General features: G+C 30.3%; 1 protein-coding gene across 3 annotated transcripts; it reads left to right on the top strand.

Annotated features, from left to right (window-relative positions):
* Positions 1 to 3,102: 3,102 nt before the first annotated feature.
* On the top strand, positions 3,103 to 10,093 carry LOC114738922 (tRNA-dihydrouridine(20/20a) synthase-like). 3 transcript variants are annotated; one of them, XM_028926984.1, is made up of 13 exons: positions 3,103 to 3,203; positions 3,716 to 3,841; positions 3,962 to 4,088; positions 4,385 to 4,512; positions 4,591 to 4,660; positions 4,762 to 4,864; positions 5,971 to 6,088; positions 6,463 to 6,544; positions 7,970 to 8,031; positions 8,410 to 8,482; positions 8,579 to 8,659; positions 9,030 to 9,110; positions 9,905 to 10,093. In XM_028926984.1, exons 2-13 carry the CDS (start codon positions 3,804 to 3,806, stop codon positions 10,070 to 10,072), a joined length of 1,131 nt encoding a protein of 376 aa, XP_028782817.1. In that variant the 5' UTR covers positions 3,103 to 3,203; positions 3,716 to 3,803; the 3' UTR covers positions 10,073 to 10,093. The 3 variants fall into 3 exon arrangements, with proteins under 3 accessions (XP_028782817.1, XP_028782816.1, XP_028782818.1); XM_028926983.1 differs by lacking the exon at positions 3,103 to 3,203 and having other exon boundaries at positions 3,639 to 3,841; XM_028926985.1 differs by lacking the exon at positions 3,103 to 3,203 and having other exon boundaries at positions 3,639 to 3,841; positions 9,055 to 9,110; positions 9,905 to 10,015.
* The last annotated feature ends 3,077 nt before the right edge of the window (positions 10,094 to 13,170 follow it).

A 13,170-nucleotide genomic window follows, 5' to 3' on the forward strand; every position in this document is an offset into this window, starting at 1 on the left:
AAGATCAAGGTTTTTTTTTTAAATGTCCTTTCTAATCATTTCTGGTGAAACTATGAAGTTGTTTAACTCTTCATGAGAGTCTCCCTTTACAAGCTATTTGGTTGGAACTTGGAAGGTTTTGGAAGAAAAGCGGAGGGCGGGAATGAAAAACTGTATATGGTTCTGAAAAATGAAGAGTAGGAGAGGAATTTTTTTTTTTTTGTCTTTTAATGCTTTTCTTCTCTCCTTCTACTTTCCTTTAAATTTGGAGTTTTTTTTTGAAGAAGAGAGAAATACTATGTTTCACCCTAACTAAATTATCCATTTCAGTTTTTAAATATTTCAAGTTTATCCTTTTCAGTAAAAAGACTTTGTTTAACTCTTTCAGCAAATATTCTTTTTAAATTTCAAGTTTATCCTTTTTAGTAAACACATTTTTAAATGATATTTAATAATGATGATATAATATTTTTATCATGATTATACTATTTTTCTTAATATAATATGACAAGTATATATTTTTATGACACGTATATTTGATAATGATGATATAATATTTTTTATGATATGTATACATTTTATAAGTATACAAATATTTTATACATGGGAGATAACTTGTTTTTTTATATTCATAAATTAAAAAAAATATCTTTGATATAAATATAGAAATAAAATAATAAAAAATTAAGAATATATTTGTCAAGTTATAATTAGTTCTCTTTTTCTTCTCTCCCGAACCAACCAAGAAACATTTCATCTCCTCCATTCTCTTCCAACCAAACAACACTCATAACCTCCTCTCATCTTCACTCTCCTCCCATCCCTTCCATTAAACCAAACAAATTAATATTTTAACATACAAACGATAAAATATATTTTATCTTAAATTTTTAATACGACTTCTGGTTTTTAATATAAAAATTAGTTGGTTAATTTAAAAAAATTAAGAAAGTTAAATAAATTAATTTAAAGTACTTATATTTATGTTTTTTTCAAATTGACTTGCTTGACTTGTAAACCAATATATATAATCCAATAATATATATATAAGTATTTTAGAGATGTTATATAATATATGTTATAATTAAATAGTTTTTTAACTTTGAGGGTATTTGGATTAACTTTTTAAAAGTGATTTTATCCAGTACGAGATAAGTATGTGAAAAGAATTTTGTTTTGGTTTACCTCTTTTTTTAAATTTTTTCAAATTAATCAACTAAGTTTTTTTAATTAAAAACTGAAAGTAATATGTTCTTAATTTATTTTGCATGTTTTTTTTTTATAATTATCTCTTTTATTGGCGTTTAAACGAGGAAACGTACCTTTAACCTGTGCAATACTGGTTTGAAGTTGGTTTGGAGATTGTGGGTTGTTTAGGTATGTTTTTAGTACAACCAACTTCTGGAAAAAAAAGGTCAGATGTGGCTGGAAGCTTAAATTTTTAGCTTCTCCCGTGAGACAGAAAATAGTGAAGGTGAAAAGAAAATAAGGATATTTAAGTGGGTCTTATTTTAACCCAATAATTTGATGGTTTTTTTAGAAGAAAACAATTGATTAATAAAATTTGATTAACTGGTAAAAAAAATTAGGTCAAATTGCTTATATTTATTATATCAAGTTCTCCAATCATATATGGACATTTGTTCTTTCTTGTTTCATGTGAATTTATAATTAAATGCTAATATTTAAAAAACAAGACAAATTGTTATATATGATTAGAGAACTTGATATAATAGATATAAGTAATGTGATGTAAGTATTGTTCTAATTTAATTTATTATTTTTCTAAAATTTATCAAATCGTATATGTATGATACATTTCTGTTGCTCCTTAACATAAGACTCTAATAAATTAACTTGAACAAATTAAAAATACTAAATAAATTATTAATTTGAAAAAATGATAAATATGAATATTTTATAATAATTTATATAATTTTCTTAATCTTTTTTAGATTAGTTGATTAAGTCTTGTATAAAATTTTATGTCATTTTTAATCATTTTATATCAAACTTACTTTTTATAATTCATTTAGGGTGTGTTTGGATGAAACCAAACCGTGATTTGGAAAAGTGATTCTGGAGAATAGATTCTGGGAAGAATAGATTCTGAAAAGAATAGATTTTATGAAAAAGTGATTTTGAGAAGTGAGAGTGTTTGGATAGTTGTTATCAGAAGCACTTTTTATATATACAAATTATTAAAAAAAAGAAATAAGTTAATATGATAATTACAGAAAAAATAGATTTTATGATATATTTTAATTTAGAGGAATAAAATTGTTAATAATATATTTTTTATTAACATAATTAATAATACATAATATAATATAATTAATAAATAATTAATATGTATATATATTTATAAAATATAAGATTAAATATGTTTATAAAAAATATGTTTATAAAAAAAATAACAAGATACATATCCTATAAGCTCTCACACTCTCTTTTTTTTCTCCAAAAGCAAAAAATTTTTGCTTTTTCCAAAACCATGGTTTGGCCCAAAACCATGGTTTTGGTTTTTGAGGGGGGTGTTTGGATAGCATTTTGTGCAAACCATGGTTTGGTCTTCCAAACCATGGTTTGCAAGTGCATCCAAACGGTGCCTTAAACAGGTTTTAATTTTTTAAACTCATTTTTTATAAACAATAATGTAAAGATAAATCATACTACCTCTTATTCTTAATATAAGACCTCATTTAAATTTTATTTTGGTCCTAATTATAAAATCTCAATTCACTTTGTCTCTCATATTTATGTATTTTTTTCAAGATAATTTTTCTAATAATGGTAATTCTAGCCAATAAACTTAATTTGCAGTGATATTTTAAGAAAGACAATGTCTATTTATTACAAATAATTAACTTAATTTATGTTTTTAATCTTATCAAATTAGTCAACTAACTCTTATAATAATTTATTTTTTTAATCTCTTCAAATTAACCAACTAACTTTTATAATTAGAATAGTTTTACACTAATTAGTCTTTACATGCAAAAATCAGATGCAATAAAAATTAGTCTTGCAATTGCTCATCCAAACGCATCCTAAATTGAGTGAAAAGTTGGAATCTTATTGATGGAAGTACACGAATCTCTGAGACTCTGAACATGAAAACTTCACCTTGGCTTCGCGGCTCAGCTCCGAAATTCTGTGGACGCCGAGATCCGGCGCGAAGGCCGAGGAAGAATCGGACTCTTGTCTTTGTTCTCTTTATCCAAGTAAATTTTAGAATGCTCTTTGATATAATCTTATGTTAAACGTTCTAGAAATTTTTTGCTTGCTTGCATACTGTTTGATAAAATGCCTCAAGCACTTCCTTTCTCGAAGTGGGAAAAAATGTTTATGGTTTATAAGTGGCTCTGCTGATTTGAAACTTGTTACCGTACTAATAATTGAATATTCGCTTTTGTCGCCATACTTGGAGAATGCAAGCATTTTTCTTAAAATTCGTTTTGTAATTGGTGTGTGTAATATTGTATGGTTTTCCCACTTTGCATGTAATCTTCCAAAAGTTCATACAGGTGGGATTTCGTGATCTAAAAGTTTTTTGCATATACCTGCACGGTTACACCAATTGTTATGTTACAGTATAAGAAATGGTTTTATTTGATGGAGGGGTGGCTGAAGGAGCAGACTATGGTTTACTAAAAGGAATGATGAAGTTTGCAGGATATTACCTGGCAGTTTCATCTACTCCTATAAGTTCTAATATCATTACAAACCGTTGCAGATTGTTAGTAGGTTCATCTCGTTGGAAATTCAACAGGTCGAGGTTCTTTTCTGCTCGTACACAGAACGAACAGTCACATGGTAAATCAATGATGGTTGCCAAACACTACCTTCCTCCTTGGTTTAGGTGTGTATGCGTGCTTCTGTTTTTTTTTTTTTTTTCTTTCTTCTTTTTCCCATCAGCTCATGATAATTTGTTGATTTTATGTAACTGCTCTGGTCTTGTTTTTGGTTGCTTGTATTTCAGTGTTGCCCCAATGATGGACTGGACAGACCATCACTATAGGACTCTTGCACGCCTCATATCAAAACGTGCTTGGTTGTACACCGAAATGCTTGCAGCTGAAACAATTGTTTATCAGAACGGCAACCTGGTAAACTTTTAAATAGCAGTGTAATTGTTCATGCCTAAAATAAAAACAGAAAGGAATTGGGGAGCATTATATGAAAGGTTTACATGATTGCAGTTTTTGTAGTGTCTTCTGAGTTTTTAATGGTATAATGTGTATTATGTACACATTGACTCTTTGTAGATAAGCCAATAATTCACCTCTTACCAGTTAAGAGTGCATAAGAGCACAAATAAATGGGATTGGTATGGCCAACATCATTTCTAGTTAAATTGATGCATCAAAATCATTGATTCTTTTGCTTTGTCTATTCTGCTCAGGACAGATTCTTGGCATATTCTCCAGATCAACATCCTATTGTGCTTCAAATTGGAGGGAGTAATTTGGAAAATTTGGCAAGAGCAACAGAACTTGCAAATGCTTACAACTATGATGAGATCAATTTTAAGTTCGTATACTTTGTATAACCTTTATGTTGAACGTTTTGTTTGCTTATCTTTGACCGAGACACTTTATCATATGTCAGTTGTGGATGCCCTAGTCCAAGGGTAGCTGGGCAGGGGTGCTTTGGTGTGCGTCTTATGCTTGATCCAAAGGTTAGGAAGCGGCCTAAATGCATGACCTGCGAACAGATTAAATGTCTAAGTTTCCTTTGAACATTTGCATTAATGTAGACATTTATTGTATACAAGGAAAGTTTGTTGCTGAGGCCATGTCAGTCATTGCTGCCAACACAAATGTGCCTGTCAGTGTCAAATGTCGAATAGGTGTTGATGATCATGATTCTTACAATGAGCTGTGTAAGGTCCTTCTCTAAACACTCTGTCTATTCAAGTTGAAGGCAGGAAAAGTAGGATTTTATGAATGGGATTCATTTTCCTCTTCAAAAAGAGTATAAAAAAATTGTATTGTAGATAGTACAGCAGATTCATGTCATTGTGATTGCAATGTTTTCCATATTTTGCTAACATCTGCTGTGCTTAAAGAATACCTTATATCTATAATTTATTCAAAAAGGTGTCTAGTTGATTTATTTTCATGTTGGGTACTGATTTCAATATCTCATGATTGATGCTGTGTTATTATGTAATAGAAATTATTAAAGTTCATTCACCAAAAAAAAGAAATTATTAAAGTTCATGGAAATCAGAATTTAATTAATCACTTGCTGATATGAGACAAGAATATATAAGGGCTGCGATCAGTAATCTTATGCTAATAATGGGAGGCTACATATAAAAAATGATTTTTCTTTTAGTAGCAAAGGGATGTAACCATAAAAAGGAAAAAAACTTAATTAGAATGAGATATGAATAGAGGATAGGAATGCTTTGAACGGCAAGTCTTTCTGATGGAGGTTCTAGAGATTATTGTTTATGTTAATATTCATTATACATGCAGTGTCCATTTGTTTGTCTCTCAGATATCATGGTTCTTTCATAGGAGAAAACCAGCTGAAATGGAGAGTCATTTATGCTAGTCTCTCTTATCCTTACAGATCAGCCTTTTAGTTGAACTTGTAGTTCTAGCTTAATAGCTCCCTACTGGGGCATCTAATAGTGAACATAAAAAGCATAGGGTGTTGCGCTGTTTATAAACTTATCTGGGTTTCTCAGCTTTTGTACAGCCCCACTTTAGTTTTGAGCTAAAATAGTTTATAGTTGAGCACTTCCAATGGAATTTTTCTATCCTTGTCTCTTGGCTGTTTATATTGTCTTTCTGTATTCATTTTCTTCAGCATGATGAAAGCTTTTGTAATGGTATTTTATTGTCTTAATCTATACCTATTGAAGATTGTCATTTGTGTGAATTAGAATGGATTATCTTGAGTTCTAATTTCTTTTAGGATATTATTATTTTGGGTTTGAATACTGAATTGGCTGGCATCACTATTATTGCCTATCAGGTGATTTCATATACAAGGTTTCTTCCATGTCACCCGCTAAGCATTTCATAATACACTCAAGGAAGGCACTGCTTAATGGCATTAACCCTGCTGAAAATCGGAGTATTCCCCATTTGAAGTATGTGATAGTAAAATTTAATTTTTGTAGTCATGTTATATTATACTACTTCCGGTCCTTAATATAAGAGCTGGTTTGACATTCAATTTGATCCTAAATATAAGACCTTAATCTACTTTGTCTTCATATTTATCCATTTTTTCCCATGGTAGTTCTTATAATAGTTATACATGTTAAAGGTTTCTTCAAATAGTAGTTTTAGCTAATACACATTATTAGTAAGGGTATTTTAGGGAATACAACACCTATTTATTATAAATAACTAACAGAACTAATTTTCTTAATTTACTCAAATTAGTCAATCAGCTCTTATATTAAGGATCAAAGGTAGTATTGTATATAAAATTGCAGATGATTTTTCATTTTTTATGCAGATATGAATATTTTTATGGTTTATTACGTGACTTTCCAGACTTAACATTTACCATAAATGGTGGCATTACCAGTGTTGATGAGGTGAGCTGTGGTCATTGTGACCAATTTTTATTTCACGACCTGCATTTTCATGAAGGAAACACCCCCCACCCAAAAAAAAAAAAAAAAGACAAACAAACAGAAGAAAAAAAGGAGGCTCCTTTACTTTTAGGTTCATGTCTGAAATCTCAGACTGCTTATTCTGTATTTATGTGAATAACAATCAAAATCATTAAATCCTGTTTGTGTTATTTTAACAATGCAAATATTTCAGGTACTATTTGTATCGTTATATGTATGAATTTTGCTGTAGTTGAATACTGAGTTGTCTTCGGGCAAAAAAGGAAAAAAAAAAAAACAACAGAGTTAGCTATATAGATATAGCATGTGCGTGTATATGAAGCCTTCTGTGCCATTGGGTAGGAGTGGGGTTGGTTTTCTTTTCTCACTTTGGTTATCGTATTCCTCTTATTTTTGATTGGGTGTTTGGGTGTGACTGATTGAGAAGAATGCTTCCAAAATTCTACTCTGAGATGGCCGCTTTTCTAATATTGTCCTAATTGTTGTATCGATGTTTTTGCTTTCATTTCAAGTAACTATGATGATGGAAAATTTATCTAACCTCTGAAATTGACCGTTACTTTTGGTACTGATAATCTCTGATGAGTTTTGAAAAATCAATTTAGTTGATACTATTCTTGGTTCTGGTTTATACTTTAGATGCTCATTTCCTGCCAAAGTAATTGGATTACTGTTTAATTATATGTGGTTAATGTATAATCAGTTTTATACTGTTGGCAGGAGTTGGCCGCGCGGCTTGCTCCATGTCTTGATTGTTAATTTTATGGGGATCCAAGCCCAAAGTCTGACAAAAGTATAGATGAAGTGTAAGCTGCTAGGTGTGATGATGGTGTGGGGTTTGTATAGTTAGCAAGATATCTTAGATTTAAATCCTTAATCTATCATGTATCTGCCAAAGCTCCCTCTGAATTTAACTTAGAACTGAAGCCTGGTTCATGATAATAGGTCATTTGGGACTTACTAAAGCTCCCTCTGAATTTAACTTAGAACTATCATTCTATCAACATATGAAAGCCAATTTCTCTTGTGTTTGTCATGATATAAACATTCTTCTCTCTGACATTGCTCTGTGGTTTGTCATAACTTAGAACTATCAACATATGAAAGCCAATTTCTCTTGTGTTTGTCATGATATAAACATTCTTCTCTCTGACATTGCTCTGTGGTTTTCATGCTTAAATTTTAAGTGAAGAAGTGCCATGAATATGTTGGTATTTCTGATGCTAATGTTGTTTAATCTAAAGTCTCTTTTACTCCTTTTTGGCTTTTGAGATAAGTTGGTGGTGATGTAGAAGTAATGAATGTAAATGCATTATCTTGCATTGAAACTGCTCTCCCATAGGTGACGCATTTATTTGGTTCTGTGATTATTGCTTGTTCTTGTAGGTCAATGAAGCTCGAAGAACTGGAGCTCATGGTGTTATGGTTGGACGTGCAGCATACAATAAGTACATAAAGTGTTTGATACAACATTTTTAACTTGTTTGAAGTTTAGCGTCTATATTTTTTTTTATTTAAAAAATATCAGGAATCTATCTTTTAAGCAACTAAAACTGAAATTTCTCTCACCATGTTTGCTCATGCATGCCGCATGTATATCGTCATTAAAAGAAATATAAGGTTAAAAGGGAGAAAATATTGCGTGTCTACCTTAATATCTCAAATAATGTAAGGAAAATAATGATATATTTTTTTTCTCTGGGGGTAATACATATACTGATTATTCTTGGTGATAATCATTCCTGATTGTTCATATTTTCACCGTTTTATTATATTCTTAATGTTGGTTGCATATATATTGATACAATTATTGGTCATCTCAACAGCCCTTGGCAAATTTTGGGACACGTTGATACTGCAATTTATGGTGAACCAAGCAGTGGTCTTACACGTCGTCAGGTTCAGTTATAAAATTTTGGTTTTGGATGGATTCATCTGCTCAATTCTTGAACTGATCTCTGAGCTAATTAGAGTTCACCTTTTTCCATCATAAAGGTTCTTGAGAAATACCAAGTGTATGGGGACACAGTGTTGGGAATGTATGGACGTAAGCCAAATGTGCGAGATATAATGAAGGTAAGGAAATAATGTACCTTTGCTATTCATGTCATTTCCCGGGTAGCATGATATTAACAACCATACCTAACATCTACTATACTTTTAAACCAAAAAAGGAATATACTATTAGTTACACTTTTGACTTTAAATAGTTATGTATAGGTTCCTTTTGTTCTTTTCTTCTTGCGGTTCAATACTGGGACTCCTTAAACGGTTCTCATTCTCTATTAGGGGTTAAAGATTAAACATCATTATAGTTTTTTTTCCCCCAATTCCTTTCATCTGCTTATTACATGTTATGTGTTACAGAGATCATTAATGATATTTACTGTTTACCTCCAATATGCTAGTTTCTTCTATCAGATGATATCGTCTTACTTCGATGCAGCCCTTGCTTAATTTTTTCTACTCAGAGCCTGGGAATGGACTTTGGAAGCGCAAAGCAGATGCTGCATTCCAAAATTGCACAGTATGGTTGCTATGACAAAGTCTAGTTGGCAAAATTGTGTTTTTAGCGTCTTAATTTTATTTTATTCGAATATGTTTTTTTGACTTTAAAAATTAAAGTGCTTACATAGCACCAACGTGGCTTCATAGTTAACATTGATTACTCCATCCTGCTTTCATTCTGTTAATCTGAACATTCCTCTTTCTCTAGAAAAGACAGGGACAGGGAGAGATTATCCCTTGAACTAATTGATTTGTGCACAGAATGGGGCATTGCAATAGAAATATCCGTACTATGATGTGTGTATTCTCTTGAAAATTAGGGATGTCCACGTATTGAAATATTTATCTGAACTAATCAAGTGCTTGGGTCTTTAATAACATGGGAATTGGGTTCAAACACTCTTTTTGGGCTCTTAGAACGTGTTCTTATTTTTCTTAGCATCCAAGTGCACATATACCAATGGCTCAAAGCCATGATGGCTTTGTTGGTGGTCTATGATGTGTCATGTCAAGCTCGACATGTGCAATTGCCCATGTCATCATCCCTGTAAGCATTCTTGATCTAGAAATTTTTTTAACACTTTGGAGGGCTTGTTGGGCTTTAGGACCTTTCTATTGAATGTCTCCTAGTATGCTATCACTTATGATTAGGTCACGATTTTGTTTTTGAGATCCTGTAATTATACAGTTTGTAGCCCTATTTTGGCGAAAAAAAATCTTACATCGCAATATACAGTTCAATGTGAATGTGCTTTGAGCTCCAGTTATTCCATCAGATGTGTAAAATAATGAACTTTTCTTGGACCCATGCAGACAATCAAATCATTTTTAGAAGAAACCCTTGTGGCAATTCCTGACTCAGTCTTGGATTCACCTATTGGGGAGCTACGACGTGGTCGCACAGATCTTTTTGCCAACATAGATAGTATGCTGCCGCCTCCATACACAAGTACAAGAGAACAAGATGCTATATATGCTTGAGTTTTACATGTATTCTTCAAATCGAGGTCTTGGGTACAGTTATATTGTTATTATTCCCTTATATTTTTAATTGGGCTCATGTATTCTTCAAGTCCATTTTTGGGAGAGAAAGTGGTGGGTCTAGTGTAATTCTATACGTTAAAATATTAATGCTTTGGTTAGCTGCTTGTTGTAAGCGATTGACTTTTGATATTAATGTGTTCATTGTAGAGACTTTAAGCAAAAGATGGAATTTGCTATTATGTGTGGTGGTTGATTTTGCTGCTATTTTGTGGATATTAGCCAATAAAAGTTCGCTGCAATATGATGCGCCCCCCATTACAATTGTTAATAAGAGCTGGCTCGGTCTTAAAAGACTAGCTCTTGAAGGATCGGGCCTTAAAAATGCTCGCCTCTTAAAGTATGCATGTATCAAAATTATGATATTATTAAAGTCCGGTCTTTGGACATATGGGCTTACAATGTAAGAGGATTGTCCTTTTTTGTTATTTTTTAAAATTTAAATTCTTTTCCATTATTTTGAAATAAAAAAATAAAACAATAAAATTTCTAAAAAAATTTATTCAAATTATAAATATTAGTAAACATAATATAAAAAGTATCAAATATTAATAAATTATTGTCCAAACTCTAAAAAACCAAAATCAAATAAAACAACAAAAGCAAAAAAGATAAAACCCAAGCAGTTGAAAATTAGCAACATCAACATGATTATTATCTTCATCTTCATCATAATCATCAAGATCAATAATATTTGATTGTTCTTTACTACTGGAGGGCTCTTCTTAAGTGATGAAAATATTAAGATATTTGTTTTCATAACTCTTATCTAAAGTAAAACAATGTAATAGTTACGAGTACAAATAAGAGTCTGAATATTTGTTAGGATAAGAGAATTTTTATACTTTGTTAAAATATATGAACCAACAAACAAAAGAAGATTCACTAGCTACTGTAGTGATTGAAATACTAAGAATATCAGCCATTATCCTTGAAAGAGTTGAAAATTAATTTTAATTATTATTCTACTAATTTAAGACATTTAATTTTTTTTAATTATTTGGCTTAAGCATTAGTTCTTCTAAATAATTTTCTAGTTTAAACTTGTCCATAAACAACTAATCCACAATTATATAAATATCTTGATAATAATAAGCAAATAAGTGAGTTTAAAAAGGTTAGCTCTCAGTCTTAACGGCCTGACTTTTTTATTTTTAAGGAGCTAATCTTTTTAGAGTTTAACTTCTTTTTGACTTCTTAAAAATACAAGGGCCAGTTCTTGGCTCCTATTGACTTGACTTGTTTTGACAGCTATACCATCCATCTAAAAAGAGAGAGAGAGAGAGAAAAAATATGTACTTTTGGGGGGGGGGACGAAAAATTTATTTTTAAGTTGTTACTTATTATATATGCTTTAGTCATGTACGTAATTTGTTTTAAGATCTATATTTTATGACTCAAAACATTCAATATGAATTTTTTTTCCTTTTATTTAAGTTGATTTATGGGTTACGTATGTAAATAATTTTATTAATTTTTTGTGAAAGAAGTAGGAAAATAATTATATATGCATGTATGTTAACATTTGCATTCTAAAATTTTTAAAATTTTCGTATCTTTTGGATCACATTCTGTCATATATGTGTACTCACCAAGGCGTACGGTTGTATAATTAATATAGTTATTTATTTATTCTTAATAATTATTTTATGGGAAAATGGCACAAAAATGACACATCAACTTGGAAATACCAAAGTGATCACTTGAATTTGTAAAATACCAATTTAGACACAAGTGATCATTTGGGATTTTTAAATTTGCTGAAATGATCATATTGCCTTTCATTTTATTTATTATTTTTTTAAAAACCAAAAGCTCTACTGGCCAACCGGTTGTAGGAGCTCTAGCGACTGCCGACAATCGGTCGTCAGAGCTCTGGCGGCCGGCAACAATTTTTTTGAAATTTTTTACAATTGAAGTAAAACAATTAACAATTTTTGTAACGCTATTAACAAGTTCAGTATAGCAGTTAACAACAGATTTTTCAGAAAACTCAAAAAGTAGCATTTTTTACAACTTAAGTAATACCGTTAACAAGTTTCGTAATTTTATTAACAACTTCGATATTATATTTAACAATAGGTTTTCTTAAAAATTAAAAAAAAAGACTTTTTTTACAACTTTAGCAACTTTTTTTTAAAATTTCTTTTTGCAACTTTAATAAAATAGTTAATAAGTTTTGTAATACTATTAACAAATTCAGTATAGTAGTTAACAACATGTTTTCTAAGAAATTCAAAAAGTAACATTTTTACAACTTCAGTAATGCCGTTAAGAAGTTCCGTAACTCTATTAACAAATTTGGTATAGTATTTAATAACAGGTTTTCCAAGAAATTCAAAACGTAACATTTTTACAGTTTCAATAACACGGTTAATAAGTTATGTAATGATATTAACAACCCTCATAAAGGTTGATATTTTAATATTAGCTCCCCTTTTTTCACTTATTAGGCAGTCATTATAGTCATGAGAGTTGTTAATATCATTACATAATTTGTTAACTGTATTACTAAAACTGTAAAAATGTCACTTTTTGAATTTTTTAAAAAACCTGTTGTTAATGCTATATCGAACCTGTTAATAGAGTTATGAAACTTGCTAATAGCATTACTAAAGCTGTAAAAATACTACTTTTTGAATTCTCTGAAAAACCTGTTATTGATTGTTATACTGAATTTGTTAATAGCATTACAAAACTTGTTAACTATTTTACTGAAGTTGTAAAATTTTTTTTAAAAAAGTAGTTGCTAAAATTGTGAAAATATTTTTTTTAATTTTTAAGAAAACATGTTGTTAAATGTAATACTGAAATTGTTAATACAATTACGGAACTTGTTAAAGGTATTATTGAAATTGTAAAAATGCTACTTTTTGAATTTTTTTGGAAAACTTGTTATTAACTGTTATATCGAACTTGTTAATAACGTTACAAAAGTTGTTAACTGTTTTACTGTAATTGTATAAATTTTCAAAGAAATTACTACCGACTGCCATAGTTTCGGTGAAGGCGGCCGCCGCCGGCAATAGAGCTACAAT

This window comes from Neltuma alba, unplaced genomic scaffold (genome assembly GCF_004799145.2).
Source record: "Neltuma alba isolate B1F8T4 unplaced genomic scaffold, ASM479914v2 tig00013723_pilon, whole genome shotgun sequence".
NCBI lineage: Eukaryota > Viridiplantae > Streptophyta > Magnoliopsida > Fabales > Fabaceae > Neltuma > Neltuma alba.

Bases quoted from the DNA above. Each gene is read 5' to 3' on its own strand.
- LOC114738922 (XM_028926983.1), top strand. From the start codon at position 3,639: ATGATGAAGTTTGCAGGATATTACCTGGCAGTTTCATCTACTCCTATA. The intron at 4,513-4,590 runs GTTCGTATACTT...ATCATATGTCAG, and splicing joins TATGATGAGATCAATTTTAA to TTGTGGATGCCCTAGTCCAA. The intron at 4,865-5,970 runs GTAAGGTCCTTC...ATTGCCTATCAG, and splicing joins TGATTCTTACAATGAGCTGT to GTGATTTCATATACAAGGTT.